This window comes from Pelophylax lessonae, assembly GCF_965119305.1.
Source record: "Pelophylax lessonae genome assembly, chromosome: 4".
NCBI lineage: Eukaryota > Metazoa > Chordata > Amphibia > Anura > Ranidae > Pelophylax > Pelophylax lessonae.
The window spans coordinates 133,333,520-133,348,210 of NC_138771.1; the positions used below are offsets into that span (position 1 = coordinate 133,333,520).

General features: G+C 38.6%; 1 protein-coding gene across 1 annotated transcript in view; it reads left to right on the top strand.

The window, feature by feature from the left end:
* Positions 1–14,691, top strand: part of HCN4 (hyperpolarization activated cyclic nucleotide gated potassium channel 4) — a 229,693-nt gene that overhangs the window by 169,451 nt on the left and 45,551 nt on the right. Inside the window, exon 4 of the mRNA XM_082254941.1 lies at positions 5,548–5,766. Within this exon, the coding sequence (XP_082111067.1) occupies positions 5,548–5,766 (219 nt within the window). The remainder of the gene's footprint in view (positions 1–5,547; positions 5,767–14,691) is intronic.

The following is a 14,691-nucleotide window of genomic DNA, read 5'->3' on the forward strand; positions in this document are numbered from 1 at the left end:
AATCGATTACATAATTTTACAATGACTTTATCCAAGGTTTATTTGTGGGATTACAGAATGTCATAATTGCTGACTTCTGAGCTGAGAGGGGGAGAGAACTTTTTTTAACATTTTATTTTTTTATTACAGGTTTTTTAGAACATAGAGACGGCTAAATGACACAGCACAAGCACTGTGCTGTCTATCATGCTTTAAAGGATCAGAATATTTATTTCTTTTAGGGTTACAATCACTTTAAGATTGTCATTGTACATACCGTAAATAAATAAGACATCCCCTGAAAATAAGCCCTAGTATGATTTTTGTTGCCAAAATTAATATAAGACCCTGTCTTATTTTCGGGGAAACACGGTATATATATATATTTTTTTTTTTTCATGACAAACAAGGCTTTCATTTGGTGGTATTGTCTTTCCAAAGTTGTTTGTTTTCTTGAAATTTGAGAAAATATAGTCAAAATATGTGTTTTTTTTTAAGTTTGACCAGTGGTAGATTTAACATTAGTGTCAGTGTAGATATGAAGTAAAACATTTTTTTTTTTGCATATTTACCAGTCAATAAAGCCATATTGTTGGTACAAAGCTTGGAGAAATTGTTTACAAATTAAATTGAAGCTTTTTTAAAAATGCATGTAGTTTGTTTTTTTTAATGTGGTGCTTGTGGTCCGCTGACATCCGACCCGATCCGATCCGTCAAGTCTGGACGGATGGAAACCCTATTTTCCATCCGTCCAGCGGATCGGATCAGATGGGATCGGGTGAGAACGGACTGACGGTCCGTTGACATCCGATTTCCCCCATAGAGATGCATGGGGAACTGTCAGCTGTGTCTCCGCACACAGCGCGGAGACACAACTGTCCTCCTGCTGCTCAGCGGGAGATTGGCGGCTCGAAAAGGAGCCTAAGAGATGAGGCCAATAAAACTGTTTAAGATTGTAAATAGGGAGAGTAAAAAAATAGCATAAAAAAGCAGGTTGTAAGGAATTAATTGGAGGATTAGAGATAATCAAGGCTTAATAGAGAGATAAATATGAACAAGCATTATTTACCTTTTTTTTTTTTTTTGAGTCTCAGACAGTTTTCCTCTCTATTACTCCCATTAAAGCCTAAGTTTCTTTATTTATTAAATAATAATTAATTAGGACAAGGTACAGTACTTACATGTAAAGTGGAGTTCCAGCATCAAAACGAAAATTTGACATCCGCTTGCTCTAAGTAACCTGAAAAAGAATTGGATAATCACAATTTTTTTTTTTGCTTTACTTACCTTGTCTTTGAAGAAAATATACTCACCTTCCTTCCACTTCCTCCCTCTGTGGCCGTGGCCTGCGCCGTGACTTCCTGCTTGCATTGACTCCTGGGAGCAGAACGTCATCGCTCCCAGGAGTCAATGCGCCTGCACCAGCCCTGCTCGTCACTTCCGGTGCAGGTGCATCATTCCCTGCTAAACAGCTTCTGGGCATGCCCAGAAGCTGTGCAGGGATAACGTGCCTGCACTGGAAGTGACGAGCAGGGCGGTGCAGGGCATTCTGGGACTTCGACGTCACCAAAGAGGATGCTCTGGCTTCAACTGCCCACACCTGAGATGGCAGCGCTGGACAAGACATTTTCAAGGTAAGTATTTCTTCTAAAAGGTGAGTGAACCCGGGGACAGTTCAGAGGCTATCATTGCTGAAATGCACTAGCCCTGACTGTCCCGGGGGTATTTTTATTGAAAAAAAATTTTTGAGGCCGGAACTCCGCTTTAATGAGAAGTATTCCTTTTGTGGGTCCCGGATGTCCTAGTTGAAATCCAAAGAGCCCCCCCCAATACCCCTGCAGCATTACTCTTTTGGTACTTCAGGGGTTAATACAAGCTCTAGACCTGTCATAGGTACTTGTCAAAAGTGCATACTATACTCACTCTCTCCACCCCCTCCTCCATTTCTAGAAGCTGTACTATAGCTTCCATCAATGAAAATCACTCTATGAATGGAGGAGGTAGACCTTTCAACTGTCATTTACATCCCAGAATTGTTTTTATTTGTTTTAGAGATATCTCAGTTCTACACCTTATAATCTTTAGCTTGCGTATGCCACTTTAACATATTACACATCTTTTTTCATAGGACAGATAGGGCTTTCATTTGGTAGCTGAATTGTATTCTCTTGGTTTTAATAAGGATTTTTTTTTTTTATGCAATGGGGTTGATTTACTAAAACTGGAGAGTGGAAAATATGGTGCAGCTGTGCATTGTAGCCAATTGGCTTCTATCTTGAGCTTGCTCTTACACTCTCGTTTTAGTAAATCAACCACATAGTATTTCCCATCTCATATGTAATCTGTTAATCCCCAGATATTTACCCCAAAATTTATTTTTTATTGCCACCTGACTTAAAAATATCACATAGGTATAATATTTGTGTAACATATTGAAATAGTAACACTCAAAGCAACATTTTTGTGGGTTTGCATTGAAAGTAGTTCTGAACACTAATGTTTTTTTTTTATCTTAAAGTAGTTCTAAAGCCTTAAGGGTTTTTTACATAAATGCATTCTCTGCATTAGGGAAAAAAACCTTTTGTACAGAGGAATCTCTCCCAGCCCTCCCTTATATTTACCTGGACCCAATTTAGATCCAGTGCCGTGAACAACTTCTCTCTGTTCCTTCCTCTTCTGAGTAAAATGATAGCAGCGGGAACCATTTTTGAAAAACGCAACAAAAATGCAGCATTCGGGACTTTTCAAAATGTACCGTACCTGCATTGCAGTGGCGTGAAAAGTCCCATAAGATTTATATCTGATATATATTAATATATTTATTGCATTTTTGTGTTTTTAGCAAGGTAAAAATGCCTTAGTGTGAAGGGGCCCAGAGAACAGTAAACACGCACTGCTTACCAGAGATTTATGGCACTCTGGGGTTGATAGACCGTGGCAAATATACCGTGCACTTTGCAAAAAGCAGTTGCCCCAGAGCTTAGTAAATGAGCAGAAGCTCTACTGACGTGCATCATCCAATTATGTGCAAGCACATTTTTTAATTTTCCTTGCATGTGATTGGGTATTCTTTGTAAAGTGAAACTGGTACTGGTAAATTTATTAAGCTCTGGAGAAACTGCACTTGAAGAGTGCAAGTGCACTTTGCAACGAGCACGGTCTGTTTGCCTTTAGAAAATCAACCCCACTATTCATTGAGTGTTCAAAAGCACTAGTGGGATTTATCCCAATATACAAGAGGGAAAGGCTGTTCCAAGCTTTAACCAGACCCAGTTCATAGGGTAGGAAAACAAAGAAGAAAAACAAGCTTCATGGTGCAGTAAGCACAATAAAAAGCTTTATTAAAAATAAATTGTGCACTCACATTAAAAAATCATTGGTACTAAAAGCTCATTGATAGCTGCAACATGAATCGATCCCAGTACTCTGGCTGGCGGCCGCTATGCGTAATAGTGTCACATCAGGTGCCTCCCCAGTTGCTGAGTGCTATGTGTGTTGACATCACTATTTTATCAGTTACTTGACCCTCTAGCTCCAAAAGTTTATTAGATATGCAAGGAAAAAAAAATTGTTACGGTTTTTCTGCCATAGGGATAGTATACTGATCAGCAGCACATAACTAAACTTAACTAAATAGGTCATTTTAAACATGAAAGTAAATCTAAACCCTAACAGATTTGGGATTTAGTTTTGAAAAAGTATTGTGCATCATAGACAATTGCCATGACTTTTCATGAATTACGTGTTCACCTTTTTTGCATCTCAGCACTCTGATCTCCTCCAGCCTCTTTCATCCATTTCCTGTTTACATGCACTTGCTCCAGTGTCAGCTGCAGATCATTGTTCTGGACTGGCTTCTTGATACCGTCAACAGAAAACCATGCGTGTGTAACATGTATCATACATCTGCTTGTCGTCTCCATCAGAGGTGCCCGTGACAGGGCAAATGCACACCTAGGAGACAGAAACAGAGAGCTGTCACCCTATACCAGGAAGAGTCTGAACAAGAACCAGATATCATTTGAATAAAAGCTGAAGATTTAACACGATTGAAAACAATTTGGAATTACATTAGCATGGTAAAGCTTATATGAGATTGTAGTGATTGGGTTTAGATCTTCTCTAGAGGGATTTTTAAAAACAAAAAAACAAAAACAACATTTTAAATTATTCATGCAATTCTTTTAATTTATTTCTAACAATTTGTCTTGGGAAGATCACTGAAACATCTGCCCTATTTTCATTAGTACATGTTTACGTCTGTGTGTTTTTCACTGCAGCTTACTGTTGTGTAAAATGCACATTATGTTCTGTCTATTTTTGGGAAAGGGGCTGTTTACCTTCAGTGTTTGGGCTGTGATGCATTCAAGGGTGCGTTTTGAAACTGCTGGATGGTGCAAACCTTAGTCTGGATGCTGCAATCAGCACTTGCTAGGATTCCTTATCACTATAACATCTTCAATGCAAAACTGTGAAAGAGCTCTGAATTCAAAATCACACAAGTGATCCTAAATGCTATCATTTGTTAACAAAAATTGTCATGTTCATTTTCTGTGCTGGTCTTGACTCTTGATTAATGGCTTCAACCCAGGGTAGCTTTTTATGTAAATCATTTTATTTCCTGCCACACAAACAACAGAGAACAATTCACTAAAAATTGCTGAAGAAGGATATTTTGGACTGCGTCATCCTTCTCTCATGCTTGTGTGGTGCAGGAGAGCAATTCACATAAACACTGTCCTGAGATGATATTGGTTCCATCAATTTAACACATAAAATACAGACAGCAGAGAATGGAATCACCCAATAGAAGATGAAATTCATTAGACAGTGTCATATTTTATTTCAGTTTCATCTTAGCAATATCATATATTCTCTTTATGTGTCTACCTGTAATTTATTTTCTGTTTTTGCTTATTGCATCCAAAACCGATAGGTTTTAACTGTATTTGTTAGCATATACGTTGGTTTCTGCCCTTTCCTATATTATGTCAGCCTGTAAAACCTAAAGTGTTTTCATAAAAAAAATAACATTGTCTTATTTTTATCATTTATTTTGATGGGTGGGGTTGAGCTGTCTAGTCGTAAAATGTATCCATGGATAGGCTATGTGTGATTTGCATCAAGAATCTAAATCCACAGTCTTGCTTTTCCTTTTAGGCTTTATTTAATTTGTATAAACATCTAAATCCTTATACGTACTAGTTTACGGCTCATGCAATTTGCACCAGAAAACTAAATCCTAAACGCAAATGAATGCTACTGTTAAGCCTTGCTGTCTATGATAGTATAATCCCTTCAGATTAGCAGGGAAATGGACTCCTGTAGGTAGATGTCATAGTTAGACACAAGCTAAATTATGTTTGGGCATATTCCAGCAATACTGCTAATGGAAACTGAAAAGTTTTGGGGTACGACTATTCCAGCTGTTCAGGAACAGATTTATACCTTTGATCATGCTCAGCGTTGTCTTCAACATAATCACAGCAATAAATAACCTTTTCCTTTCTGAGTTCTCTTTAAAACATGTGATTATAACAGGATTTATTTATTTTTTTTATGTTACAGAATGCCTCATGGGGAAAGCAGTACTCCTATGCCCTTTTCAAAGCCATGAGTCACATGTTGTGCATTGGGTATGGTCAGCAGGCACCAGTGGGTATGTCGGATGTCTGGCTTACTATGCTAAGTATGATTGTTGGTGCCACTTGCTATGCCATGTTCATTGGCCATGCCACTGCGCTTATCCAGTCTCTAGATTCATCACGGCGGCAGTATCAAGAAAAGGTAGGTGGGATTTTTTAAGTGGCGCATAAGTCTAACCAGTTGTAATAGTATTTTTTTCCATGATTTACTGCTAATGAAATTAAAGATTGTTATGGAAAAACATTGAATTCACATAAATGAATAATGCCTAACTAGGAAAAGTTTATAGCATAAGTCTGCACTGGGCTAGATATGTAATGTGGGTACAACAGTTTTATAAAGTGTTAACTGTACTTACATATAGCATCGTGCTCACTCGTCTGTTGCTTGAAAGAACTAATTTCCAGATCCTGTACAGTTCTGTCATGCAGCCTCTGCAAAGCAGGAGTCTGTGGGATTTCAAATTCACTCTATCAATGTTGCTGAATTACAGCTCCAGGCATAGAAAGGCATTATTGCTTAGAAGTGAGATACTGCTTAAGGTAGTTGATCTTTTATCATGTTTTTATTTTTAACTCTATAGTACTGTACTTCTAATATAGATATTTATATCCAGTGGGTCTTTGCCTTGTACCAGTGTCTGTATGGATCCACCATCAAAGGAGCAAATACCTGGGCTAAGAAAAGAAACACATATACCACACACCAACATTCCTGTACAAAATGTTAGTGGTACTGACTGTATCTACACAAATTCAACCAAGAACTCACACACATGATGTTTCTGATTGACTTGCATTACCTATCACTATAACAAGTTGGCCCCCATTCAGCTTCCTAAGTGGGCCAGTGTACAAAGAAGAATGTATCCTTTTTAAAATTCCCAGCGGAGCCAACAGAAGTAGGCACCTCTGCTCAGCAGGTTTTATTAGCATGCTCTCTCCAGTGACTGCTACAAACAGCAATCACTTTGTTGACCAATGGACTTTCACCTGGTGACCCTCCAGTGTCTGCTTCCAACAGGAATCACTAGAATGGCCACGTCCTCTGGTGGGCAGCATTAATTAAATAGGTGCTGAGAGAAAAACAGTGGTTTCTATTGCTGACTGTGTTCCAAATATTGTAGGGGCCTGACTGTCTCAGGCTTTGGAACACTGACCTGAAAAAAGTAAGCAATAAAAATCAGAGTTAATTTACAGCACAGTGGCTAAATGGTTAGCACTTCCACCTAGCATCACTAGGGTCGCCAGCAGTTCTGGGACAAGATCATTTAGTGCCCTGCAGGGTACAAATGCAGAATTTTGTGCCCCCCCCCTTCATTATGTGCAAGCTTTTTAGGAGGAGAGATAGAGAGAGCCTGCACCTCCTCCTGGCTCTCTCCTTGCCACTTCCAGTCCTGGGCTGACAGAAGTAGTGATGCCACTATCACTACATCTGTCAGCCCTTAAAGTAGAAGGAACTTGCGGTGCCCCCATCCCTACAATATGCACTGTGGCAAGGGCAGCCACCCCTTCTGCCCACCTTATGTCCCAGCCCTGGTCGTCAGTTCAAATCCTAACAATGGCACTACCTGCACAGAGTTTGTATGTTCTTCCGGTTTCCTCCCACACTCTAAAGACATCCTGGTAGGTTAATTGGTTCCTATCTAAATTGGTCCTAGTATGTGTATGTATGAATGACAGTTACATAGTTACATAGTAGTTGAGGTTGAAAAAAGACAATAGTCAATCCAGTTCAACCTGTGTAGGTGTGTGTGGAGGTATTCATTTCCCATACCCCTGAATGTTTTGATCTTTGAGATGTACGTCTATGAGTCTTTTAAAAGTAGCCATACTCCCCACAGTTACCACCGTTTGTGGAAGAGAGTTCCTCAATCTTATTGCCCTTACTGTAAAAAAAAACCCTTGCGTAGCCTGAGGTTAAATCGCGTCTCCTCTCATCGCATTGTATGGCCTCGTGTCCTCTTACATTCTTTGCGAGTGAATAGTTTTTTTTCTATGCTGAAATCACCATTGAGGTATTTGTAAATTACTATCAGGTCCCCTCTCAGGTGTCTCTTCTCCAGGGAGAATAAATCAAGCGCTTGTAAACGCTCCTCATAATTAAGGTCTTCCAATCCCCTAGTTAGTTTAGTTGCCTTTCTCTGGACTCTCTCCAGTTTCAACACATCCTTTCTGAGGATTGGCAAACAGATTTGGACAGAGTACTGTGGTCAGACCCTGGTTTTATAAAGTGGTAGGATTATAGTTTTATCTCTGGAATATATCCCCTTCCTTATGCATGCTAATATACTGCCGGCTTTGGAAGCTGCAGCTTGACATTACATGCTATAGTCTATCTTCTACTAAGACTCCCAGATCTTTCTCCATGCTTGGTTTTCCCAGAGGTTCCCCCCCCTAAATCGTATTTTGCATTTATGTTTTTAGTCCCCAAGTGCAATACCTTACACTTCTCCACATTAAACCTCATTTGCCATGTAGTTGCCCACTCTGTTATTTTGTTCAGGTCATTCTGTAAGATTTCTATATCATGATGTGAAGTGATTGCCCTGCCTTTTTTTGTGTCATGTGCAAAAACTGAAATTGTGCTAATGATCCTGTCCTCAATGCTATTTATGAATAAATTGAACAAAATTGGTCCCAGGACTGAGCCTTGGGGGACCCCACTTACCACTCCAGACCAGTCTGAGTACGCGTTATTTATTAACACCCTTTGGGCACACCTCTTTAACCAGTTTTCTATCCAAAAACAAACCTTGTGGTCGATTCCTGCAGAACCATAGTTTGTAAATTTAGCGTTTGTGGGGAACTGTCGAATGCCTTAGCAAAATCCAGATACACCACATCCACAGGTCTCTCCCTATCTAGCTCACAGCTCACCTCCTCGTAGAATGTTAACAGATTGGTTTGACAATTAGGGGTTAGGGGCCTTAGATTGGTCAGCTTCTTGAGGGCAGGAACTGATGTGAACATACAATATAGATGTGTTGTGTAAATTGTTTGCACTATATACAGTGGGAAAAATAATTATTAGATCCCCTGCAGATTTTGTAAGTTTGCCCACTTACAAAGAAAAGAAGGGTCTATAATTTTTATCATAGGTGTATTTTAAATGATAGAGACAGAACATCAACCAAAAATCCAGAAAAAACACATGATACAAATGTTATAAATTAAGTTGCAGTTCAGGGAGTAAAATAAGTATTTGATCTTGAAGCAAAACATGACTTAGTACTTGGTGGAGTAACCCTTGTTGGCAAGCACAGAGGTAAGGCGTTTCTTGTAGTTGGTGACCAGATTTGCACACATCTCAGGAGGGCTTTTGGTCCACTCTTCTTTACAGATCTTCTCTAAACCCTTAAGGTTTCTTGGCTGTCACTTGGCAACTCGACGTTTTGGCTCCCTCCATACATTTTCTATAGGATTAAGGTCTGGAAACTGGCTAGGCCACTCCATGACCTTAATGTGCTTCTTCTTGAGCCACTCCTCTGTTACCTTGGCTGTATGTTTTGGATCATTGTCATGCTGGAAGACCCATCCATGACCTTTCTTCAGTGTTCTGGCTGACGGAAGAAGGCTCTCATCCAAGATTTTACAATACATGGCCCCATCCATTGGCCCCTCAATGCGCCAAAGTCAGTCTGTACCTTTAGCAGAGAAATAGCCCCAAAGCATAATGTTTCCACCTCTGTGCTTGACTATAGTGATGGTGTTCTTAGTGTCATAGTCACATAGTCAGCATTTTTCTTTCTCTAAGCACGTTGAGTCCCCCTCCTCAAGAAGGCACATGTACAGTCATGTAAATGAAGAAGAAAGTGGCACTTCCAGACCCAGGAACTTGGAAACTTGAGTTTATTTCTTCAAATCATGGGTACAACATCAGACAAGACCAAATGACAGACTGAACAGCAGACGCGTTTCACACCTTGTGCTTATTCATTGCTGATTGCACACAGACAAGTGCCTCCTCTTTATGAGCCAGGTAGTATCACCTTCTCCAATCAAAAGTGTAATTGCCGGGACACAAACACCTGGCTCTAACAAAGGGAGACTCAATCATCTGAGTGCTAGCAACACCCACACACATGCAATATGTGTTCTCAATCGTTGTTCCGATATATAAAATTACAAATTCTTCCTACAATCTGCATGTGTGTGTACAAATCCACAATGTTCAATATGTATGAACAGACAAATATACAAAAAAGGTATGTAAAATCATTAATAGAAAAAAGAAGAAAGAATTCTTCCATAAATCACACAATACATAGCTGACGAATAAATGCATATATGTGGATACAATTAGAAAAGATAAAGAGGCGCTCTAAACATAAAAAACTATAAAAATAGGAAAATGACAAAGTCACTCCCTAAAGCATGAATGTCACAATAGAGCGCATCCTTTGTGTTGAAAGACTAGCTGAACACTGAAAAGACTCACCCCCCCCCCTCCTTTTTTTCTCTTTTATGTTTGACACCCGTATCACTGAAAGCCAACATTCATCTTGGAAAAAACCTTTTCTCTTCATGTGTATGTGTATAAAAAAGAGACAAACTTCAACCGATCACATATGAGAGTTTTTGCCATATTCTCATCTCGGACATGTGAATATTTTTGGAAATAGATACAATCAAAATCATGTACAGTCATGCCAATGAGCATCTAAATGATTCAGAGAAGGATTGGGAGAAATTGCTGTGGTCAGAGGAGACCAAAATTGAGTTCTTTGACATTAACTCATGTCGCCGTGTTTGGAGGAAGAAAAATGCTGATTATGACCCTAAGAACACTATCGCTACAGTCAAGCACAGAGGTTAAAAAAAAATGCTTTGGAGCGGTTTCTCTGCTAAAGGTATAGGCTGACTTTGCCTCATTGAGAGGCCACTGGACGGGGCCATGTATTCTAAAATCTTGAATGAGAACCTTTTTCTCTCAGCCAGTACACTCAAAGTGGGTAGTGGGTGGGTCTTCCAGCAGGACAATGACCTAAAACATACTGCCAAGGCCACAAAGGAGTGGCTCAAAAAGAAGCACAGTAAGGTCATAGAGTGGCATAGTCAGTCTCCAGACCTTAATCCTATTGAAAATGTATAGAGGGAGTTGAAACTTCGAGTTGCCAAGAGACAGCCAAGAAACCTTAAGGGTTTAGAGAAGATCTGTAAAGAAGAGTGGACCAAAATCTTTCCTGAAATGTGTACAAACCTTGTCTGCAACTACAAGAAACCTCTTACCTCTGTGCTTGCCAACAAGGGTTTCTCCACCAAGTACTAAGTCCTGTTTTGATAAAAGAAAAGGAATTGGCAGCACTCCAGGTTGAGTCAAAATCCAGATTTATTGACTGGACATCCAAATATGACAATCGTGACAAGGTAGACGCGTTTCACACACTGACTGTGTGCTTAATCATTACTGTAATCATTACTATTGGTAATGATTAAGCACACAGTCAGTGTGTGAAACGCGTCTACCTTGTCACGATTGTCATATTTGGATGTCCAGTCAATAAATCTGGATTTTGACTCAACCTGGAGTGCTGCCAATTCCTTTTCTTTTATCAAGTTTTCACGGAGGCGAGCCGGGGCATGCACCTGTGTGAGTCATCAGGCAATTACACCACCTTGAGCAGTGAGTCCTTGTCTGTCTAAGTCCTGTTTTGCTTGGGGATCAAATACTTATTTTACTTACTGAACTGCAACTCAATTTAAAACATTTGTATCGCGTTTTTTTCTGGATTTTCGGTTAATATTCTGTCTTTATCATTTAAAATACACCTATGATAAAAAATATAGACCCTTTTTTCTTTGTAAGTGGGCAAATTTACAAAATCTGCAGGGGATCAAATATTTTTTCTCCACTCTAAGTACCTGTAATAAATCATAAATTCATAATAAGTGCCAGTGTCAAACTTCTCCTGTATAGGCTTCCCTTACAAAGAGAGGCTTACCAAGTGCTATTTTAAGCTAGGAGTAGTGCACTCCCACATTTTTGGAAGCTTTGGTTTGCAGCAAGGAACAACACAATGATGAAATTTCACCCAGTAAGATATTACTTGTAAAGGTGACTGAATGCAGAGATCTCATTTAATCTCCCAGAGATAAAAATAGGACAATGAGTTATTCAACCAGTTGACATCTAATTACAATTTTTTTGAGTTTTTCAGCTTTGGCTGAAGTGACCATTTAAATGTCTTTTTTGTAAAAAGTAACAGGAGCTTGTATCCTTAGTTATCACAAAATATATAATAGGGATGGGGGTCTTTGTCCTAAATGCTACTCCACTTCTGCAGACCTAAACCAAAAGGTTTTGGAACAAATTATCAAAAGAAGACTGATGGGATCTAACTTTTCTTTAAAACAGTGATATTCCTGGGTTTATTTCCAGAAAGTGATAAAAATATCATTATATTTACTATTTGACCACATTGAAAGATTGCCAGATGTCAAAGTATATAGTCTTGGATTATTATGGTAATTAGGATTAAGGTTTTTGTGACTAGTGCAAAGTTTTGTAGGTGTTGCAATAAGTAATTACATTAGCATCCATTCAAATAGATGTGATTTATTATTGAATTGCTTTTTGGACATTTGAAGGCATGATAGACATTATGTTGTAAAAATAATATATTAAAATGAAAATACGTTAATTAGGGTGAATTGGTATTCTGTGGATTAATTTTAATTGCTATTTAATAAATGTTGCCTTAAACATTTTCCAGGCAGTATTACCCAAAATACCACTGTCTTTACCGTGTTTCCCCGAAAATAAGACAGGGTCTTATATTAATTTTGGCAACAAAAATCATACTAGGGCTTATTTTCAGGGGATGTCTTATTTATTTACGGTATGTACAATGACGATCTTAAAGTGATTGTAACCCTAAAATAAATAAATATTCTGATCCTTTAAAGCATGATAGACAGCACAGTGCTTGTGCTGTGTCATTTAGCCCTCTCTATGTTCTAAAAAACCTGTAATAAAAAAATAAAATGTTAAAAAAAAGTTCTCTCCCCCTCTCAGCTCAGAAGTCAGCAATTATGACATTCTGTAATCCCAAAAATAAACCTTGGATAAAGTCATTGTAAAATTATGTAATCGATTTTGTAAAAAGATTTTGTAATGTGCAGTGTGTCTCCTTTTGTAATTTTATTGTGGAAAATACCTTATTTACAGCACTGCTGGGCACTCATGTGACCCTCTGGAGCTCTACTTTCCCTCTCGGAATACTGCAGACGGAGGGGCTGAGATCAAGGTTTTTAATAGGGCTTATTTTCAGGGTAGGGCTTATATTGCAGCCATCTCTGAAAATCATGCTAGGTCTTATTTTCGGGGTAGGGCTTATTTTCAGGGAAACAGGGTATCTGCAGTGTATCTAGTATTTCTCTTATGATGTTTTTGACTATTGGATGAGTTATGGGCATGCCGGTAGACAGGAACCCTGTAAGAGGAGACGGGTTGGTTTTTATTATCCAGTGTAATGCAACATTTTTAAAATGGCTCATTTACATTTAATCTCATTTTATTTTGGGTTAAATAAAGAAATATGAGATGTAGTATTTTATGCTTGTAGCAGTGCACCTAATTGGTCTATCCAGCTGAATAAAGTTCTGAATTGTGGGTAGGCTGCCGTTAGGTTGGTCAGGTATCTGCTCTTTAATAGTATCTCCTGTTTGTGCTGTGGTTATGACAGACTTCCCTAATGTGTGACCCATCTAAGGCTGCATTCTCCAAAGAACTTCAGTTTGGGCATGCACCTTAGCTTGGCTTTAAAATAGGAAAGCTATTTTAGGGTTAGAGCAATGAGCAACCCCCTCTGAGGAGGGGGAAAGTATCTCATGGCCTCAAAGGCCCTTTTACACTTACACCTATATGGTATAAAAACAAATTTTTATGCACGGTTTTGTACATTTTACTTGTGCCTTTTTGTTTGGTTCATTCAACCTACAAAGTGAGGGAGAATCACTGATTCTGCATTGATGCAAAAGTGTAAGACATATTTATCAATAATTATAATAATTTTATTGGGTATAATTGATGCATTGATGCAGATGCATTAAAAATGAACAAAAGTGTAAGACATATTTATCAATAATTATAATAATTTTATTGGGTATAATTGATGCATTGATGTAGATGCATTAAAAATGAACAAAAGTGTAAGACATATTTATCAATAATTATAATAATTTTTATTGGGTATGCTTAATGTGCATAGATGTACAATAATGCTGCATATCCTACATATTGTTTAATCTTAAAGAGTTTTTAAAGGGGCCATAAAGTGACAACATCAATGCTGACAAATTCATGCACCTACAGTGGGGAAATATTTATTTGATCCCCTGCAGATTTTGTAAGTTTGCCCATTTACAAAGAAATAAAGAGTCTATAGTTTTTATTATAGGTGTATTTTAAATTATAGAGACAGAATATCAACCAAAAATCCCCCAAAGAAACGCATGATACAAATGTTATAAATTGAGTTGCAGTTCAGTGAGTAAAATAAGTATTTGACCCCCTACCAACCAACAATAATTCTAGCTCCCACAGACTGGCTACAGTATGTGCTCATGTGGTACACAGATTATTCCTGTTAATTTAAGACGGTGCTCCTAATGACAACCCGTTATGTATATAAAAGACACCTGCCCACAGAATTTCTTTCTTCCATTCAAACCTCACAATCATGGGAAAAACCAAAGAGCTGTCAAAGGACGTCAGGAACAAGATTGTAGACCTGCACAAAGCTGGAATGGGCCACAAGACCATCAGCAAGAAGCTTTGTGAGAAAGAGACAACTGTTGGAGCGATTATTCACAAACGGAAGAAAAACAAAATAACCATCAATCGCCCTTGGTCTGGAGCTCCAGGCAAAATTTTTCCTCATAGGGAATGGATGGTCATGAGAAAAGTGAGGGCTGAGCCCAGAATTACACGGGAATCACCAAACATACCATTGGTAACGCAATATGCCGCCATGGATTGAAATCCTGCAGCACCCTCAAGGTCCCCCTCCTCAAGAAGGCATATGTACAAGCCCGTCTGAAGTTTGCCAATGAACATCTCAAT